Raw genomic sequence first — 21344 nt, forward strand, 5'->3', positions numbered from 1 at the left:
ACAACGACCCTAAGCACACCGCCAAAGCAACAAAAGAGTGGCTGAAGAAGAAGCACATCAAGGTTCTGGAGTGGCCTAGCCAGTCTCCAGACCTGAATCCAATTGAAAATCTTTGGAGGGAGCTTAAAATTCGAGTTGCCAGGCGACAACCTCGGAACCTGAATGATTTGGAGGCTGTCTGCAGGGAGGAGTGGGCCAACATCCCTGCCGAAATGTGCACAAACCTTGTCACCAACTATAAAAACCGTTTGACATCTGTGCTGGCCAATAATGGCTTTTCTACAAAATATTAACATGCTGTTTGTCCAGGGGGTCAAATACTTGTTTTTCCTCATCAGATGGTTATCAATTTTAATAAATTCATATGATGTGATTTTCTGGAATTTTCTTTGGGATTCTGTCTTTCACTGTTAGAATGTACATATGTTTAAAATTATAGATCGTTGCATTCTTTGTAAGTGGGCAAACCTGCAAAATCAGCAAGGGGTCAAATACTTATTTCCCCCACTGTATACTATACAATACTATATGATTATGTAACTGATAACTGATGCCTGGTCCCTTGGGGAGTAAACCCTGACTACAGAGTGAAGTTACATTGCGGCATACTTGTATGCTGTCTTGTTCACCAGTTGTAATTTTCTGAAGATGACATTTTCCCTTGAACCCTCTAATCAGCATTTTACAAGCTCAGTAAAAAAATCTTGCTTTATCCATTGAAATTGTGTCCTACTCAGCCTAGGCCTGCATTCCAGCTGCCTTTTCTCACTATATTCTGTTTTGCTCCATGGGGATGCCGGTTGAATGTTGAAGCAGCTTAGGATGACAGCAATGGCAGGGTAAGGGGGAGGGTGGGATCTGTATGCAAACAGCAAGGCTTGTGGTGGGGAATGACAGCAATGCTTTTTTTCTCCCTTCAAATGTGGACTTTCTCTTTTTCAAAAATGATAGTTTCTTTTTTCCATTGATTTTCTGGGAACGATGACACCAAGAGATAAGTGGTTGGATAGTTACTTTATATTAGAGGACAGATGTGACGACTACCATGAAACGTTCATGCCTTGTGTAGCTGAATGTCTATGCGTGTGTCTAAGTGATGTATGTGAACTATACATCATCTTACTTTAGATTATGGATGCCATCTGGTGTTGCCGGGACATTGTATCTTCTCATGTACTCGTGCATCTCAGGAAAACTCTTCTTGAGGTAGTCCTCTGCGCTGCTTTCTCTCACTGTGGCAAATCGGAATCCCTGAGAGGGATGGTGCAACTGCAGGAAAGAGGAAATCAACACAGATATTACACCTGGCCTTTAAAATATTGATAATATTGATATTGTTCCTTTTAACCTGTTGTTTTGCTTTTCTTCAGTGGGCAGGTTTTTATTCTCGGGTGCATGGGGATTCGTTTTTCTTTTTTTTCCGCTCTTTTCTGGAAACAACTCTCAGCATCCCTGTACTGTTGTGATTCTGAGAGTTGGTGAGTTGACAAAAAGCATTAATTACCTTACTCCAATTGCCATTATAAAGGTGGTTTAATTAAAGAATATATTTGCTGACTTAAAGTTTAAAAGACTGTACTCTTTACAAAAAATACCTAACTTTCCAGTCAGAAGTTTTATAAAGTGTGCTGTATATCTGGGACATTTTAAAGAGAAATTCCACAATGGCCTGTTAGTCATCATGAACTCAAGAGAAACTAAACAACCATGTTTGCAGAAATTCATGAACAAACAAATTTTAAAAAATTAAACCTAGTCAATTTCAAAATCACACTTTTAAATGAAAAATGTTTGTGGTAAAGCAAACCTGAGAACCAAATTAATTTTAATTTAACTGATAAATTCATGAAAAATATGAAAAGAATAGCGTAGAGAAGAAGAGAAATACAGAATTTTTGAATGTGAAATAACTGTTCTAAGTTTGGTAGAAAACAATGTATTAATGTTGGATCTCATTACTCATGTGAAGAAGCTAACTGAGTTAAGTTTTCAGGACCTTTGAACTTCAATTTCAGAGACTGCAGTTATTTGCAGACTCACACATTCGGACTTCGGTATATGTACCTTTGGGTCATGTATCCCTGACAGTTGTTCATAGGTCTTCTCCCCAACCATGACAGCAGCTAGATTAGCGGTGTAGGTGGACAGACAGAACAGACAGAAGATGGCCCAGAGGTTCATCAGCAGGCGGCCTGTCCAGCACTTTGGCGGTTTGATGGCCACCGTCCTCCCAAACAGAATGGCGTAGCATACGTTGAGAGCTGAGGAAAAGGAGAACACCCGGTCGCGGTTGCGTCCACGCGGAGTCATACCAAAGGGGCTGTGCCACTCGTACAGGGTGAGAAAGACTGCTGTGACGTGTAGGGAGACGAAGATGCCGAGCCACATGGACCAATGGAGAGGCCACATGAAGGCACCGATGGGTGCAGCTGTGTCACGAGTTCGAACCTGGGCATGGGGAACACAGGATTGTTATAATTGATATTATAAAGGTAAGAAATTTGTCATTTTCAGATATTATTGTTTTTCAGAGATTAGTCATGATGTGAAGGAGGCTAGATGGAGGGAAGTTTCAATCCCTCCATGACTCTTTACTACATATAAATACTAAAATGAATGGAAGCTACAAATCAACTAGCCTTGCAGTAATCTGACAAAAATGTTTGATAAACCAATAGTGTACTGTTATCAAATGCAAATCTACTGATAATGCAGTATGTGACATTGTTGTTTGGAAAAGAGATAAAAATCCATAGGTAATAGAAGACAGCCACTGTTATCAAAGCAGAACATCTCCCTCTGTTGTGGCATGTTAAGAAAGAGAGGAGGGAGTGATTACCACCGTCACTCTGCCTGTCAGCCAGTGAGACTGGGTAAAGTAATTGTAGTAATAGGGTCACCCCACAAAGCTGTACACTCACCAGTCTAGTCCCGTATGGGGAATTGCATTAGAATCCAATAAGGAAGGGCTTGTAGTAATAAAACTCTGCCATATTGGTACTGACCACCAGCATATCAAACGGAGAGAGTTGAGGTGAGGTCAATGACAGAGAGCTGAGAAGGATGGTCCAAAGAGTAACAGAAGTGAGATATATAACAAGTGGAAAGAAATTAGGGGGAAAAAAATGAGGGAAAAAAGAAGTGACGAGTGAGAAAGCAAGAGACAGAGGGGTACTGACCAGAATTCCCAGGCTGGTGGAGAAGAAGGGCGAAGTGAAGTCAATCACTTGGCTTCTAGCTGAATTAATGCTAAAAGAAGTCACTGCCAGGTGGGCAGCGCCACTGAGCAGATCACCCACCAATCCTGTCCAGCGACCATTCTTGAACCCCCCGTACTTCCCATCACCTACAATGTAGAGGTCGAAAGTGAAGCCCATGTCCTCTGCAAGCTTCTCTAGCAGGTCAATGCAGTAACCATAACAACACTTCTTGTGTTCTGTGGGAAAAGATATGTTGTGTCCTGCTAGGTTATGGAAAAGTCGTTCCAAAACTGAAGATTCATTGGTGAGCGGGTCGAGGCACAACTGGCCGGCGGGACACAACCCATCCCCATCCACCTCACGGGTAAATACAAAGGGATGCTCCACCAGTGTCACCACTCGCATGTGCAGCCGTGTAGATCGGCGCCAGTCGCCTCCGCCCCCAGAACCATGATGGCTTGGCCAGGCCCCCTGGTCCATCAGAACTTTCTCTCTACGCCAGCGGCCCAGGCGGGTCCAAGTTGGCTGGCCTAGAGGGTCCAACTGGAGGGACCAGATGTAGTGATGGGCCTCTGAGATGACATTCTGGCTGTTAGTGTCTCTGGATATAAAACCGCTCTGGCCCTCAAATGATGTGTTGGATAGGAATCTGAGGGGAATGAGGGGAAAGAGAAGAAAGAAATGACAGGGGGAAGGGGGGACACAGGAGGAGAGGGGTGGAAGGTGGATGAGAGGGAAAGAGGATAGCAGAAGAGTTAAAGGAGTAAAGATCATTTTTAGCCTTTCCATAATTTAATTTGAGCTATGGATACACACTGTATATCTTGGATGTTTCATGCCTTGCAGGTGTGTCCCTGGGAATAACTGAAAGAAAATAAGGACAATAGTTTAACAGATCCTAGAGTATCTTGGAAAACAAATATACAAAAAAACAAAATCTTTGGAAAAAAGTTCGAGGTCCAAAATTGGGGTCAATTTTGGCATTAAATATATATCTGACGTCCTAATTGTAATATATATACATATATATATTACAATTAGCACGTCAGACATGTCACAATCCAGTCTGGAGGGTGACAAATTGGATTCAGCCAGACTGGGTTTTTCAGTCCCATGGACAGGGCACAGTAAAATCTGTTTATCTTCACAATAATATCTGTTGCCCACTAGTGGCCAAATGTATAGGGATTATGATTAGTAGACAATCATTTGTTTCATCCTACCTGCAAAATATACGTGGTGTTAGGTCGACTGACAAAGAGACTGAAAATTCACTATTTTATGTTCACATGGTCTTTGCTCTTCCAATTGGATTTTTTTATTTTGTCAAAAAGTATAAAATACATCAAAAGCTGAACTAAATGTTTAAATTTTTAATTAAACGTGGTGTGGTATGTGGTTACCACAGTAGATTCAAGTTTGAAATGATTGAAGTGGGTTTGAGCATTCTTTCAACCCTTTGCAACAATTCTCTACGGAAAGAAAATGCAATTTTTGACACCAAAGTCAAAAAATAATTACCAAATAACCTTCCACCATTTTGGTGTTTGCTGGTGGTAAATGTTCAGTAGTTGAGATGATTTGTGTGACAATAGCAAACACTACACCAAAGGTGGTTTATATTAGTATGAATGGCACTTGAGCTGTCAACACCATCAAAACAGGCAACAAACAGAGGTCTTCCGCCTCTAGGACTTATCTATGTTGACTTAAATTGAACATGACAGTTCCTGTTTGATCTTTGCAACATCTTTCAGTTCCATTCAGTTCCATGGTAAACTGCTAATGAGGATTGTGCAATATGCCCCAAAACCCCTGAACAAGCAAGTAAATGGACATATTGAATAAAGCTACAGTAGAGCAGTAAAGCTACAGAAGTTCAAAGATTGTCGTTTGGGTAAAAAAAAAAAAGACTTGGCTAAAATTAGGGAACAATTGTGGTCATGGTTAAAAGAAGAATTACTTAAAGGTTAAAGTTACTGAAAGATTGTGGTCAGGATTTAAATAAAAAAACAGCAAACATCTGTTGGAAGGAAACAAAAAAGAAATACCAGTCTCCCTTGTCAAAGCCAAATGCTTTGTTGACTTATTGATCTACCCCAGTCTGCTTCCTGAGCGGTTTTGCTGCGCTGCCACAACATCATACTACACTACTTCTTCTTTTTTTTTTTTACACTTAGAAATAGGTCATTGTAGGCTTTTAATAAAATCGCCAATTCTGCAGTTTTTCTGGTGACAACAATCTCATCAAAAAGGAACAGTGATCAGAAGTTACCAACAGGGATACAATGGCTAAATTCACAGTATGGTGGACAAAAACCTGTAACCCAATAGGATTAGGTTAAAAGCTGCATGGGCTGAGGCACTGCAGCTCACTCGGATGATACTCTGATGCGTGTGTGTCCCAGTGAGTTCCTTCTGCTGAAGACTTGAATAAAATTCACAGAAAGACAAGTGTTTGCCTGAGCTGTTTATTTGAACACCCTCATTCCCACCACAGACCCTCCTACATTACTTAAGTCAAGTTAAAGTTTCTTTTTTGAATACGATTTTACATTATTTTGTCTTGTATCAATGTATACAGCATTTCTTCTTTATGAATGTCTCTCAAAAAAAGACACACAAAGTGAGGGTTCATGGAACATAATTCAAATCATACAACCAAGTTAACTGCAACATGCACAGCTGCTGAAGAAGATTTTCTGCTGGCTTGCTTTTGTGTTCATTTACCAACAAGCAAATCACCCTTTCCAGACACTTAAGAGTTTCTGTGCCTAGGATTTACAGGCTTAAATGTATGATTATATTTTAGCCTTGGCTAGTTTATAAAGCAAAATCCCAATTTAATGGTGTAACACTAGCACCGGAGAGGCGTATTATCTTGGTGGCCTCAGTGGCTGTCTAGAGTATGTGTGTGTGAGACAGGATAAGACAGACCACGGTCCAGTGATCACGCCATCTCCCTCACTGAGCCATGCTACTGGCTGTCTGAGAGTGTCAGATACCAGAGCAGACGCTCACACACACAGAAAAACACACACACTTTTGTGTTGTTTGGCTGTAAAAAAAAGAATGCAGGCAACCATTCTGGGCATGTACTATATACACACACATCGTTCATATGCCTTGAGGAGGTAATGATTTAAATGATGTGACCTTTTCTCAAATGGCTCTTTCGTGTCACCTTGCTCACTGGAAAACTCCCCTTTTCAACCACCATGTCTACATTCCTACATCTTTAACTGGTGTTGAGTCAACCTGACAGCTCAACTAGTCTGTCTGAAGGTCAGTGTCCTCACCGTAGCTTGTAGATGTTAAACTACCTGGGGAGTGTGTCTGTTTCCTCGTTGTACACAGTATGCTCTTGCACACTCCTGACAGTGCAGAACGGTTTTGCGTGTTAAAAATGAATGTCACAATCTAGTAAAAGGTCACATGTTCTAATAGTTAATATTTTGTGTTTAGTCATGACATCGATAACATTTTGTGTGTGTTTCATTGCTGGAATCTGAAGTTACAGACAGTTTCAAAATAATACTAGCGGGGTGTCAGTAGAGTGGAGTTGCACTGTTTAACAGGAGTTGAGTTTTTCAGGATTTTGCCTGCAGCAGAAAGTTCCCTCTTAGAAAGTCAGATACGCTCTTTTTCTCTCAAAGGTCGCTCCAGCATTGCTCTAACCCACTAGTATAACAAACATGACATGCTACAGCAAACATGGATAATAATGTCCAAGTTAAAAAGACAAGGGCTGCGAGTGTACATGTGGATTTTCCTATGTAACTCTTTGTATGGACCGTTTTCTCTCATTTTCTCTCATGCATGAACAAGAAGCAGGCAATGTAAATGCTCTGTATTTGTATAGCGCCTTTCTAGTCTTTTCGACCACTCAAAGCGCTTCTACACTACATCGCATTCACCATTCACACACATTCATTCGCTGAGCCTAAGTGCTCAAACAGAAACTAACATTCACACACATTCACAGACTGGTGGAACAGCCGCCAGAGGCAATTCAGGGTTCAGTATCTTGCCCAAGGACACTTCGACATGCAGCCTGGAGGAGCCTGGGATTGAACCACCGACGCTCTGATTAACAGGGCAAACCCGCTCTACCTCCGCCCTCAGGCAGGGAGCAGTAAATAGAGGGGGGGAAAAAACAGAGAAGAGAGACTAAACTGACTGGAGCAGAAATTGTGGCCATACCACTAACACAATCAGAACTCCAGGATATTTATTAGAACCGGGCTTCCTGATTGACACCACTCAGTAATGGGTTATTGAATTCCTCTAATCAGACCAGTTTGCAGTGGTCGAAACTGGCACACCCACATGGCAGCTATGCCTGTGATGACTTGTGATGATGTTTATGAACTCAGGTATGGTTTAGGAATCTGAACACACATTGCATTACCTTTACAGTCTGGAGGAAGCAGCAGTGGCAATAGGGATGTAATTTCCTGTTCTGTATTTATTAATTTCCAAAGGTGGAACACTGGCACAAGGAAGTACTTAAGTACAGTTTTGAGGTACTTAAATTTTACTTGAGTGTTAACATTTTATACTTTTGAATTCTACTTCCCAACAAGTCAGAGAGAAATAGTATACTTTTTTATCCACTACATTATATTGACAGTTATAGTTACAAATTATATTACAAATTAAGATATAACGTCTAAGACATCACAGCTTATTGCTTTAAAAACGATGTATTGTAACTAGGCAAGTTAGTAAAATCACTTACAACGCCCAATTTTCCACATTGAGCTTTTTTATACTTTAAGTACATTTCGCAAATTTTGTTTTATTTAGTTTTTTTATTTAGTTTTTTTGAAAGGGACAGTGCATATTAATGAACATATTAGTTTTTCAGCAATATGCCAGAATCAGCTCGAAAGGCTATTTTCCACCTGTAGTCCCCGGCAGGTCTTCACTAGGTACAAAGTAACGCAATTAAACATTAAATTAGATATATAATACAACACAATTTAAAAGACACCACAATTTTCAGCATCATAATATAAAAGACAACACAGATATGTGTGAAAAATGCTTTCGCACTTGTACTTAAGGAACATTTTTAATAAAAGGACTTTGTGGCAGTGCTCCTTTTACTTAGGCAAAGGGTGAGAATATTTCCTCCACCACTGAATGCTTGACCGTGGGTTACGTAAGTGTTTTTCAAAGAAAATAATGTGCCTGCTCTTCTGACCATTCACACAATAACAGTCTAGGTGTGTATTGCATAATGAAATCAAAACACACACTAGCTTGAGCTTGAGCTCAAAGTCATGGTACAATTTTTATAGTTTTAATGTGTGAAAAAGCCCTGTCATCATTAAACACCATCAAAATCATTTTATAGTAGTACAGCTCTTGTTGTCTGTGCAGACTTACAATCTTCAAGTTTATTTATTTTAATCTCTAAATTTAATGTTTGATACTGAGAGACCATTAAAAAAACATTTAACCCAGCTAGGCTATTTTTTTAATTGTTCACATAAAGTGTAACTTTTACAAAAGTTTGCTTTGACTTTCTTTGAATGAAAAATCAAACATTGTTTTGGAGAGGGTTGAATGACCAGTAAGATGATGATTAGTGCAAGGACAGATTCCTGTTGGATACATCCGGTCTTTTCAGGATCGCTGACTGGCAAACAAGAAATTGACTGGCTTTAGAATCTCCTACACTTTGAAATAAATACTGTGGTTTAAGTTTTTATACAATGCGAGATGATTAATTTCCACACCATGAAATGGAAAAATGATGGCATTTGAAGCAGAGGAGCCAGAGTGACGTCTGGCTGAATCACATCTATTACACAGCAACAATGTCTTGTCCTCCACGTGTTATTTCCTTATGAATCACCTACAAAAGAGGATAATGTCGGATATAACAAAAAAGTTGCGCTCATGTTCACATCATTGGCCATACTAGAAAGGGGAGTGAGCAAAAAGCGAGGTGAAGGAAAAGTGATGGGAATGACCTTACATTTTATCTTATATTGCAAAATATTAACCACCAACATTATACAAGTTTCAGTTTGTTTCAAAACACATTGTTCTTAAAACCAAAATATACAAAAAGCATAAGCATATGCTGCTGCCTTTTTAGCAGCATAAAAGAGTCTGCCAAGAGCATCCCGCCTTGTTAAACCAATCTCTCCCTGAAGCAAACATAAAGTGTTTTACTTACATTGGTTGAGGGAATGCAACCCTCAAAGGGGGCATTTTTTATATAGCATTTTCTATCTTTATGGCTCAGCTTGCTGACACACATCAGGGTACTATACTTGGCTTTGGTGGGCATGTATCACTTTAAAATGATTTTTATCAAGAAGAGTGGAAAAATGAATAAGAAGCTGATAAAATGTGTCCTGGCTATATCTTATCTGTTATTACAGGACTTTTGCCCCCTGCAGTTTATCTGTATCTACATCTCCAGTGGTTATTTACCGTATTTCCGTGAAAATGTCTTTCTCTCCTTATTTTCTGCTCAGTCTTTCCTCTTTATTTCTGCACCCTGCCCTTCTGCATTGTTATCACATCTTTTGCCACCTACACAGTAACTCTCCTCCCTCAGCTTCTCAGTCTGTTTGGCAAACCTTATCAGTCCCTCTCTTTGGCATATACACACTTAAAATACAGAAATAGCCTGCACTATGTTGTTCTTTACCCTTGTATTAGAAGAAGGATAATTATACCATGCACAAATCCCACATAGGTGCAGGTCTAACGCCTGCATTGTGACCCCAAACCACAAAATGATTGATGGATGTTTCGATCTCAGTCCAACCGTCCAAAATACATTCCCCCTTTGATGTTGTTTACACTTTACATTATCTAGGATGATATTTGGAATTTCTTTGGAGTGGATTCACATATGTTACAACTTTGTTTTTGAAGATACTAACTTGTAGAAATGTTTAGTATGAGCAGTGTATACACTGAGATTAATGAATCCAATTAATCACTATGAAACAAAGGCAGAATAGCAATTTACTGCTTGCTAAATCCCTCCCCTGAAAAGAGATTTTCCCATCATAATTTACCAACCATAACTAGGCATACCAGGCCTGTCAAGCTTTGGATAGGCCTACATCTTGATGCAGTGTGCTTGGGGCTGTAGTAAGAGGAATACAAAATTTGCATTGTGGTTTCTAATTTTTGCCCCCTCCAAAACCAAAAATACTAGAGCAAAAGAGTGAGGAATGGATTAAACAGTGTGTTTATCTGGTCTAATGAAAGCTACAAATGTTAGCATGTCCGGCAAACTAGCTTGCTGCTTACAGTACGCTAACCTAATGACTTCTAAGGCACTCATACTACATTATTTACAGGTTTATTCAAGACTAGCACATTCACTAGTATTTCTACACTTTGTTGGAGCTAGTCCTGGATGCCACTGTTAGAGGGTAGGCTAACAGCGGCTCGGAGACAAGGTTGACAGGAAATATTCTCTGCACATAGTAATTCCTGTAAATGTGTCATTGCTGAGCTGTACAATGTACACTCCACTGTCCCTTTTGAGCTATTTTATGAACATAATACAGTGAAAGGCATTGAAAGAATTTCCCCATAGGACTAAATGAATGAATGACAAGAAAGCACATCTCTTAAAAGTGCCCAGAAAATGGAACACGGTGATAAGTACAAAAAAAGAACATCTGGGGTGTGACCATCAGGATGAAGAGTTCATCCATGGTACAGCCTGATCCTTCGTGGCTCAAAGCCTGAGAAAGCAGATGGAGAGAGATATGGAAATGGAAGTAATAACAAAGATAAGCTAGCCAAGCAGAATAGAAAAAGGTAACTGATAACCCTATTTGAAATAAAGAAAAATTTATCTGATTCCTCACAATGGGATACTAATCTTTCTACATTAGTATTATCAGACATACCATATATTATTTATGTCAGTATATTTAGAATATAAATTTTCTAAACATGCAGAAGAAAATTTATCTGGGGACATTTTAAATTGGCAAGATTCCTGAAGAACCATTTTCAATTGGGAATTGGAAGAATCCAACTTCCATACACTGGCCACTTTACACACCGGCCAAACAATACACCACAACTAGCTGCCCCTTCCATGAAGCAACTTCACTTCAGAGTTCTGTGCCTACTTGCGTATACATACATTATGTTTGTCATTACCACACATTCCAATTATTAAAAATTCACAATTTCTTCACATAAAAAGTTAAATGTATTTAGAATTATCTTTAATGTTATTTTGAAAAGGTAAAACAGGTGAGTTCAACTTATTCATATACATGCAGTTTAGCAGGAGACATTTTTGTCATTCACAGTATATACGTGAAAAAAATACCACCAAACACCAGTGCTAGTACAAGTTGGATAAATACAGGCAATATGTTACTACAATATGTTAATTAGGGAGATGGTATCCTTTTCTTTGTGACTAAGTTTGGTGCGTTTTTTTTTATTTTTAAGAACAACATGGCCTGCTGCATCTTGACTAATGAGGATCAAACATTTATTTAACCTCAAATCATTTCGTGAAGCAGCCCCCTCAACCACTACATATTCACCATCCCTGTGGAAGTCCCTTATCTGGCACCTGTTCTCTAGTTTTATCACATAGCCTAGAGCAAAACATCTGGGTAAATATCTGGCCAAATGTTACCATCTTCATGCTTTATATCTTCAACCTGTCACATTTGTGCAGTTGTAATGTGGATTCCGTTGTACAAATTAGTTATAATCTTGGTTGCTTTTTAATGCCATGTATCTTTAATTGTTCAAATACTTTTCTTATTTTTAATCAATCTGCATTTTATCTTGTGCATTTAAGAATTTACATTGTTAATGTGTTTGATTGCCATTCAAATAGGGTAAAACTAAACAGTTTCAGGCAACTATTAACTGTTGTCTGGATTTTTCTATCCTGCTAACAACAACTGACTTCTAGCTTGCTCGGTCACAGTGAAACTTGTTTAGCATTTAGCCAGTGTTTTCTACAGTGCCTGACCTGCCACAGTCCTCTATGACACTAGAGTTGTCTGATGACAAACATCTCTATATGTCTATTTCCCTTGTGTCTGGTTGATTGCTTAGCCAGCGAACCTGCTGCCACCTAAGTCCATAATAATCACGCAATAGATTCCCGGGGGGGGTTCAATGTCCAGCTTGAGAACCGCTACAGCCTCTCTGTTGCTCATCTGTCACATGCTTTCTGGTTTCAACACTATTGTGATGACAATAGTTTCCTTCCAGGTCAGCTCAACCACCAAGCACCTGATACCAAAGCTCTACACAAAACTAAAGGCAGTCCTCTCACTGCAACAGAAATGTCTAAAATGACAGCAGGTTTAATATTAAAAAAGCCCCTGAATTTGTAGGGTGTAAGACAAGGTTTCCCAAGTGGGAGTTGGGATCCACCCACAGGTTCACCAAGAGAAATCTTAGGGTTCACAAGATGATTAACTAGGTAAGGAAAAAAAGTAGATCATTTTATCTTCATCATCATTTTGAGAAGTGGAATTTGCTCTTTGGCATGGTGGTCAAACCTGACATGTGCAACCTGACATATGTGAGGGATCACATCAAGGATGAGACAAACTACAGGTATTAGGTGAAAGAACTGGTCACATGGTGCAGCAACAACAATCTCTTTTTAAATGCGAGGAAAACAAAAGAGCCTGTCATTGACTTCAGGAGAACACATACCCAACACATCAGTGGTTCTAATGGGGAGAGGGTGAGCAGTGTCAAATTTGTGGGTGCGCACATTTCAGAGGACCTCTCCTGGTCAATGAACAGTGGCAAAGAAAGCCCAAAAGTGTCTCTACCTCCTCCACGAACTGAAGCAAGCAAGTGCCCCTGTACCAGTCATGGCCTCCTTTTATCGAGACTCCATCAAAAGTATCCTGACAAACTGCATCACTGTGTGGTTTGGAAGCTGCACTGCAGTAAAACAGAATACCCTGCAGCTCAAAGTGAACACAGCAGGAAGGATCATTGGTGCCTCTTTTTTATCCCTCCATGTCACCCACCTAGCCCGCAAAGCAGTCAGCATTGTGGGAGACCACATGCACCCCTCACACAGCCTCTTGGAGAAGGTACCAGAGCCTCCGTGCCCACTCCACCAGACTGAGTAACAGTTCCATCCATCAGGCAGATGCTAAAACACTTTCCCCTCCCTCCGCCTTCTCCCATCTACCCAACATCTGAACTGCAAAGCCCCCACCCACCCATATCCAGCACCAGCCACCTTGCTAAAAAGGACTGCAAAAGCTTAAAATAATAAAAGATGCTGCTATACAACTTTGCACTGTGGATACTTTATGAACGGATTTTGCACAATACTTGCTCAATGGCTTGGTGGATAAAATCTTTATTTTATACAATTTTTTCACTGATTGTAAATATTTTGTTGAACTGTAGTAAATTATTTGTTTGTTACTGTTTTACTTTTAAGTAATTGTTTTTGTTACTTGTTTTTTGTCTTGCATTCACCTTGGTTTATGAGAGAACCATAATTTAATCCTCTTTGTGCCTTGTACATGGTAGAATTGACAATAAAGTCGACTTTTAAAAGCCTTTTGGATAAAGGTTAATTAAAGGGTGGATATATAAATTGTCATCATCACTATTTGAGAACCATTCATCCGTGTGACAGTATGTCATTATCTCAGCTTAATCTTGGTGAGACTGTGTTAACAAGAGCTCCAAAAGGGGATTTCCGATTCTCTAAATACAACAGGCATGACAATTGAAGTTACATAAATTCATTGATGATTTTCTCATTTCTGTGGCTCACTTGTTTCATACTGTGCTGCCATGGCAATTTGCTTGTAACAAGTGGAGCTTACAGTAAGTCACTCCAGTCGTGCACATACCAAGTGACAAAGACTCCACAGAACAACAGTAGCACACTCTTGCTGCCACTTTTTTTTTTTAGCTGCTTTGTATGGACATTTAAACATCTTCTATTTGTCAGCTCCTCCTTTCAACACTTCTTTCTTTTTTCACAGAACAATTGCCCAATGTTTGACTACCAACTTGTTGTAATATCAAGTCCTCCTCATGTGACTTGTGTTTACTTTTATTCTTATTACAGTAAGAAAAAATGGGACAAATGCACTGTTGTGCATGTGATGTGTTTATACCTTTATTTAACCAAAGGTTCTTCTTACACAACCCCCTTTTTGATTATTCTATTATCTGGTATGTCAATACCCCTTCCCCTAAACAATTGAAACGGGTGAACTAACATCACTAATATATGTATAACAAAACTTTTGTTTTAAGCTTGAATATTGTGTAAAATTAAAACAGCATGGTATTTAGGTACGATTTATAACCTCTCTAAAATCAAATCTGTTATTTTTCAATTTTCATGCCCAGATCCCCAGGTGAACTGAGACTTAATAAAAACAGCATTATTAAAGAATAATACCAAGTGTCTAAACACTTCTCTCGGGTATTTTTGTACACAGCCCTAAAGCAAAATAAGTCAAAATTGCTTTACAAATATATACAGTCTGACATTCAGCAACTTTCATGTGCAAATATCAGCTTCTTCCTCTGCAGAACTTGAGGACAGCTGACTCAACCTCTCGCCCCACCTGCCACTTGTTCATATATCTTACTCTCCCTCGGGAAGTCTACAACTCTTGAGCCCTTGAGCCATTGTGTGCAATATTATGACTAAATGAAATGTTTAGCACTTTGCCTATACTGCTTGTTGAAAAATGGCATGTGCTTAGTGGAAAACAAGGCATAGAGCAATGTAGAAAAACCCATAGCTACAATGGTGATGCAGAAGGCAGGAGGAGATGCAAAGTCATTGGTCACCAGCACATGAAGAAATATCTTCAAGATGTGTGTAAGCTAGTGAGGCAACAAAATTACTGGTTAGTGTCTTGGTGAACACTCCTTGCACTCACTCTGTGACATAGGTGAAAAAAAAGATAAAGGTGTCCCAGTTTATCTGACTGCTAAACTACCCTGCCTCCACAATGAGATTATATGATTTCAAATTGAAAAGGAATAGGAAATGAATACAATTGTCAGACTGCACACACTAATGTATTTCATACTATGTGGAACTAAAGTTAATGGTAATAGATGACAATCATGACCCTGATTTAGTTTATCACCAATCTTTATAACCTAAAGAGACATATAAAAATTGGAAAAATAACAATAACTCCAAGTAGCATGAATGCAATGGGGCAGTCCAATCAGTCCCATAACTTTACAAAAACTGAATCATAAAAAAAGGAATAACATTTCTGGGAGGAAACAGCCTTTCTTAATGTTTGCAGAATACATACAAACATATATCCTTTCATTTTCTCCAGCATCCACAGCTGGCTATAGTGTATCATATATTGTTATCTACTACCTGCATATTTCCCTGAGCCAGGTATATGGCTGACTTTTCCAAATCCCAGGTATGTGTAACAGCTTGGATTAGACCCAGTTTCCAAGATAGGAAACTAAACCTCTTCGGCTAAATCCCCTGCCTTCACGGGGTCAACAGCAGTACTCTGATAAACCTGGTAAAAGGTCTTATGACACGTGTTCTTTGTTCTGCGATATGTAAAACACTGGGATTCTAATCCACGCTTTATACGAAGATTAAAATGAACCAAAGAAATGTAAACACAATCACAAATCTCCTCCAGCCCCTTCAAACTCATATTGCTCAAATAATTATCTTACTGGGATGGATCATTCTGCTGGTTCAGGTGTTTTGAGGAGAATCTCAGTAGGAAAGGTCAAGCTTATTGTAATGCAGTGGTGTGTGTGATCACACACTCTTCAATGCTTATATCCCAGCAATAAAGTAGAGTGGCCCAGCAGCAGATTACAGCGCTGGTGCTAAATGCAATTCATCACACATTATCATTTTACCACACTGCTGCAGTTTCTGAGTGTATATAGTGTGCGTTCAAATAAGCTGCGTGCTTGTTCATGCATGCGCCTATGCAGATGTACGAATGTGTGTTTCTGCTGTGAATTCCAGACTGACATTGCAGCTGGACTGAGACCCAACATCTGCATGATGTGAGGCGAGTACATTCTCCCACAACAAAAGGATAATAGAGGAGACTAAATAGAAACAGGAAGCAGAATGGTATACGTAAACAGCACAGTGCAGAGAGAGGATGTGTGGGGGTGGGAAGTACAATGAGGACTGTTGGGTGGAGATGAGGTTCCCAACTTATTTCAGTGAGTTATGGTTTATTACTGTTATTATAGTTTAATACTGACCACAATGCAAAACAAATATTTAGCCTTAAAATGACTAGACTGGTGTGTTGGTACATTTTATCTACACATTTTTACTGACTAATTCATACTATACAGTTTTAGATGTATATTTCATATTATTTATTTTAAAGTCATCATATTATGCTCTATCTTCTACCTGATCTTTGTTTGGAGTTGAGCTTGCACAGTACACAGTAATTAAGGACTACTAGCCAATCAGAAGCAGAGTAGGGCGGGTCCTGGTAACCTACAGCTTCAGTTCAGCTGTTGTTCCCAAACCAGTTTCTCAACCTAGACTAAAGCAAGAGTTTTGGAGTGGTAAGGTATTCATTTGTAACAAATAGACTTTTCATACATAACATTTTAACTGTAATATCACGGTAACTACTTTATGTCCATTGACTACCTAATGTTTGGTAGGGAGGGGGGGGGGGTGAGGGAAGGCACTGGAGGACGTGTTTTCACTGTGAGGTTGATTTACTAAAGGTTTGCGTGAGTAAAAACGTGACGTAAGCTGATCTACTAAAGGTGTGCACGCAGAGTGACGTCTTTCAAAAGCGCAAGATAGCACCTGTTGTTCATTTAGTACTTTTGCCTTAATGAATATGCAATTTGGGGCGTAACATGCAAATACATTTATTTACTACAGGCAATGCGATCTACCAAGCCTAAAAGCAATTTCATGACAGTGCAACAGCCTCTGTATTTAATACGTTTGAAAGGAAGAAGCAAACTGCCAAGTGTTGCGCAGAGATGGCTTCTGTTATTGTTGCCAGAAGGAGCCACAGCCGTAATGAAAGAAAACGTAGAGAAATGAACAATATTAGATAATATTATTCTATATCTAATATATAGAAATACAATTATTTTATTTTATTTATTCGATGAACTATCTGAATAAATATTTTTTTGTATTTTCCTTTAGCTTTGGCAATACTGTTGTATTAACATTCATGCCAATAAAGAAAATATCATTTAGACCTGATTTCTTTTCACCGTGAGATGGAAGAGTTTGTCGGAGAGCCCCCAGCTGCAGTAGTGCACGGATCTCGCGTAAAATTTATCCAGCCAGAGGGAACCATTACCAACAGTTCACAGCGCGCCAGTCGTAAAATAACGACACATCCCACTGTAGGTATCGGAGAGAGTGTGTACAGGGCCAGGGACAGGAGATCGCGGAGCGACCGGGCACGGTGCGGACGATCGGTGAGTGTTCCCTCTGGCTGGATGAAGCACGATCTACTGGCATTTCCTAGCGCCTGGGTCATTCCAGCGCTGTAGCTGTTTCTGTTGGGGATTCCAAAAGCAGTTTTTCCAGGTGTGCTGTCCCAAGTACTTAGTGCAATCTCAGGCAGGTACATACAATTTCCACATACTCGGGACACACTGAACGAAACAAACCAAGGTTTTTACGCTGTGGCTGCTTTCCCTCCCGACTATCCATGGCAAAAAACATAAAAACGCGCAAAACCCTCATTTAAATACTCCCACCTCCATTGTGTTTGCTCCTGTTGTCATCTACGCAATAATTCTTAGTAAATCACCCATAACAGGTACAAAAATTGCCACACTAGCCAGTAGACGAGCATTATGATGCATGTTACAAAGTGAGCAGTGTTTTCTGTGGGAGATGGGAACTCCCTTTGATGTGGACTTTTGGCTTTTTCTCTTTGCAAACCTCTTACATGCACAAAAAAGATATTTAACACAATAAAGGAAAGGGAATAAGCCAAAATGTATCACATGGCCTCTTTAAAGCCCCTTTATTTAAAAGTTTTATATTAACAATGGATCACATGTATAATGTATGTGAAAATGGTTGCTCTTAGTGACAAATGCCCAGAGAATAATCACAGACTCCCTCTCGCAGTTCCCCTCTGGTTTATAGCTTCTTTCAGCTCATAGTTTTCCAGATCGCAACTTTAGATAAAAAAATACTAAATTATGTAAAAAAAGTTTTGACGCTTGCTTGGGGCGGTTTCCGACATTGTATTTTTGTAGTAATTTGGCTGAACCATGCAAAACCACTTTTCCAATATTGTTTATGTTGCCTAATTTGCAGTTTAAGGTGTTTTTTTCTCAACAGACATGCATAAACAGTCTGTGGTCATTGCATTTAATTGTATGTGTGGTGTAAGTATCCGAATGAATCCCTACCTTGCCAAGTAGTCCCCTGAGCTGCCATTGCTCTGTTGTACATCCATACAGTTAGTAGTCCCAGGTATGAGTGCCAAGGCAGGATTCTGTTGGGCTGCATAGCTCACTGCCCGCGCGACCAGCTCCACTGAGTCGTGGACGTAGTGATCCAGAGAAGGGGACCCCATGACCCCGTGTGCTAGTAGCCCCAGGGGCAACCCTTCTGTTCTCAGCTCTGCCACATTCTGGCTGTCCCCCAAAACCCAATGAAACTCTGGGAGCGTCATCCGGGTGGCCAGCGTCCACAGGCGGCGCACCTCGCGGATCTCGCACCCAAATGTCACCACTCCTGTTGTGGATGAAGGTTCTCTCAGGGCCTCCAGCTGCCGCATGAGAGCTTGCTGCTGGTCTGATTTAGCCGAGGAAGTTGATGAAGAAGCAGAGGACGAGGCAGCGGGGGAGAAATAAGGTAAAGACGACAATGATGACGAAGCCTCCGCTCCTGAGTATGATATTGGAGATGAAGATTGTGGCATGGTTGAGGCGGTAGTTGTCAGATTGACAAGAGTGCCCAGGTGAAAGCGGGTGTTGTTCTTGATGAGGACGAGGAAGTTGCTAATGTCCCATTCCTGACAGAGCAGAACGCTGATGTCCCACCAGCCATTCATCATCAGCAGGGAATAGAGGAGACGGGATGCTGGGGCCTCCACGGTCTGCATCGCCATTTGGAAATGGAGAGGGTTCTGTGAGGAGATTGCAAAACGGAGAATGGGTGTAATGGGAGATGAATGGGCAAGCGGGTGTGAAAGGTTTACATAGAAGAAAGAGAATAAGGATGGAAGGGTAAAAGTGGAAGACAGAGAAACAGAGTAAGTGAGGCGATTTGGGGTAGAGGAGGTAAAAGTTGCATTTACAGAGAAAAAGGGGAATGAGCGTGCAAGGTGTGGAAGATTTAAGGGATTGAAATGGATGGAAGAGATATGAGGAAAGAGCATAGGGAATGGGATTAGAGATGGCCAAGAAATTAGGGACAGTTAAGCAAATAAAAAGGAAGAAAAAGAGGGAATGGAAATGTAAGGGTGATGGGAGCGATAAACAAGTAGTGATGGAGAGGGCAGAGGGTCAGTTGGATTTCACAGAGGACGGAGAGATAGTTGAAAAACATAAGAGGATGGTGTTTAAAAATGAGATGGAGAAAAGATGAAAGGCAAAATGAGCACAATGGAAGGATGGTGGAGGAGGAGGTGAGGTGCAACATAAAGGAAGAGGGGAGAAGGTTAGGGAGCGATAAGAATGGGAAGATGGGGCACCGGGAAGGAGAAACAGATGTAGTAGAGCGGAGAATTGAAGAGAAAGAAAGACAGAAAGGGTATAAATCCAACAGCAGAATTACTTTCAATCTTAGAATTCAATTTGTTCCTCGAGAACAAACACAGTCTGCTGGATATAATGGATTTCAGCCTCCACTTACCTGCTCCCATGAATACCATTATTCACATCATAAGAAATACACTACATCTATTTTTATTTGTACTCTATTTGTATTTTAAGCAATGCTTAAGACCCAAAGAAACTCAACTGGGCCCCATTTCAAAGCAGCCCTTGACATACTGTACTGTCACTTCTGTGTAATTGAATTCACACCTCTGATTTGCGATTCATAAATTCATCAGTTGATTGAAGGACTGGACAGATCAATGTGTAGAGCATGGCATTGGTGTGTGTTTTCCACTTGGACCAAGAATGGTAAAAGAGTGTGATATCACAGTATTGTAAGGTGCTGTGATGGAAATCCTCCACCAAATGGATAAATGCTCAGGAAAGACACTAAAAACAGAATTATCCTTCAAACCCTCTGCTATTTCTCTGCTCAACTCTGCAAAGAATGGATAACATCTGCACGTAAGGAACACTTGAACTTTTATTTTTGACATGTTTTTTTTATGTTTTTACATACCCATATGTCTTACCCTGTATTTCTCATTGTCGTTGTCAAATTTTAATATTACTACTCCCCTTGGGATAAAGTTCTTGAATTGAATTAAAATGAGAACCTTGATCAGCCTCCACTTACCTGCTCCCATGAATACCATTATTCACATCATAAGAAATACACTACATCTATTTTTATTTGTACTCTATTTGTATTTTAAGCAATGCTTAAGACCCAAAGAAACTCAACTGGGCCCCATTTCAAAGCAGCCCTTGACATACTGTACTGTCACTTCTGTGTAATTGAATTCACACCTCTGATTTGCGATTCATAAATTCATCAGTTGATTGAAGGACTGGACAGATCAATGTGTAGAGCATGGCATTGGTGTGTGTTTTCCACTTGGACCAAGAATGGTAAAAGAGTGTGATATCACAGTATTGTAAGGTGCTGTGATGGAAATCCTCCACCAAATGGATAAATGCTCAGGAAAGACACTAAAAACAGAATTATCCTTCAAACCCTCTGCTATTTCTCTGCTCAACTCTGCAAAGAATGGATAACATCTGCACGTAAGGAACACTTGAACTTTTATTTTTGACATGTTTTTTTTATGTTTTTACATACCCATATGTCTTACCCTGTATTTCTCATTGTCGTTGTCAAATTTTAATATTACTACTCCCCTTGGGATAAAGTTCTTGAATTGAATTAAAATGAGAACCTTGATCAGCCTCCACTTACCTGCTCCCATGAATACCATTATTCACATCATAAGAAATACACTACATCTATTTTTATTTGTACTCTATTTGTATTTTAAGCAA

At 39.9% G+C, this 21344-nt stretch overlaps 1 protein-coding gene across 8 annotated transcripts in view; it reads right to left on the minus strand.

The window, feature by feature from the left end:
• grin3a (glutamate receptor, ionotropic, N-methyl-D-aspartate 3A) overlaps window positions 1-21344 on the minus strand; it is a 69944-nt gene that overhangs the window by 23122 nt on the left and 25478 nt on the right. For all 8 annotated transcript variants that reach the window (XM_046065974.1, XM_046065981.1, XM_046065978.1 and 5 more), the window contains 4 exons: window positions 18606-19327; window positions 3180-3849; window positions 2065-2448; window positions 1124-1269 (listed from right to left, as the gene is read on the minus strand). In XM_046065974.1, the coding sequence (XP_045921930.1) occupies window positions 1124-1269; window positions 2065-2448; window positions 3180-3849; window positions 18606-19327 (1922 nt within the window). The remainder of the gene's footprint in view (window positions 1-1123; window positions 1270-2064; window positions 2449-3179; window positions 3850-18605; window positions 19328-21344) is intronic.

This window comes from Micropterus dolomieu, linkage group LG13 (assembly GCF_021292245.1).
Source record: "Micropterus dolomieu isolate WLL.071019.BEF.003 ecotype Adirondacks linkage group LG13, ASM2129224v1, whole genome shotgun sequence".
Taxonomy (NCBI): Eukaryota; Metazoa; Chordata; class Actinopteri; order Centrarchiformes; family Centrarchidae; genus Micropterus; species Micropterus dolomieu.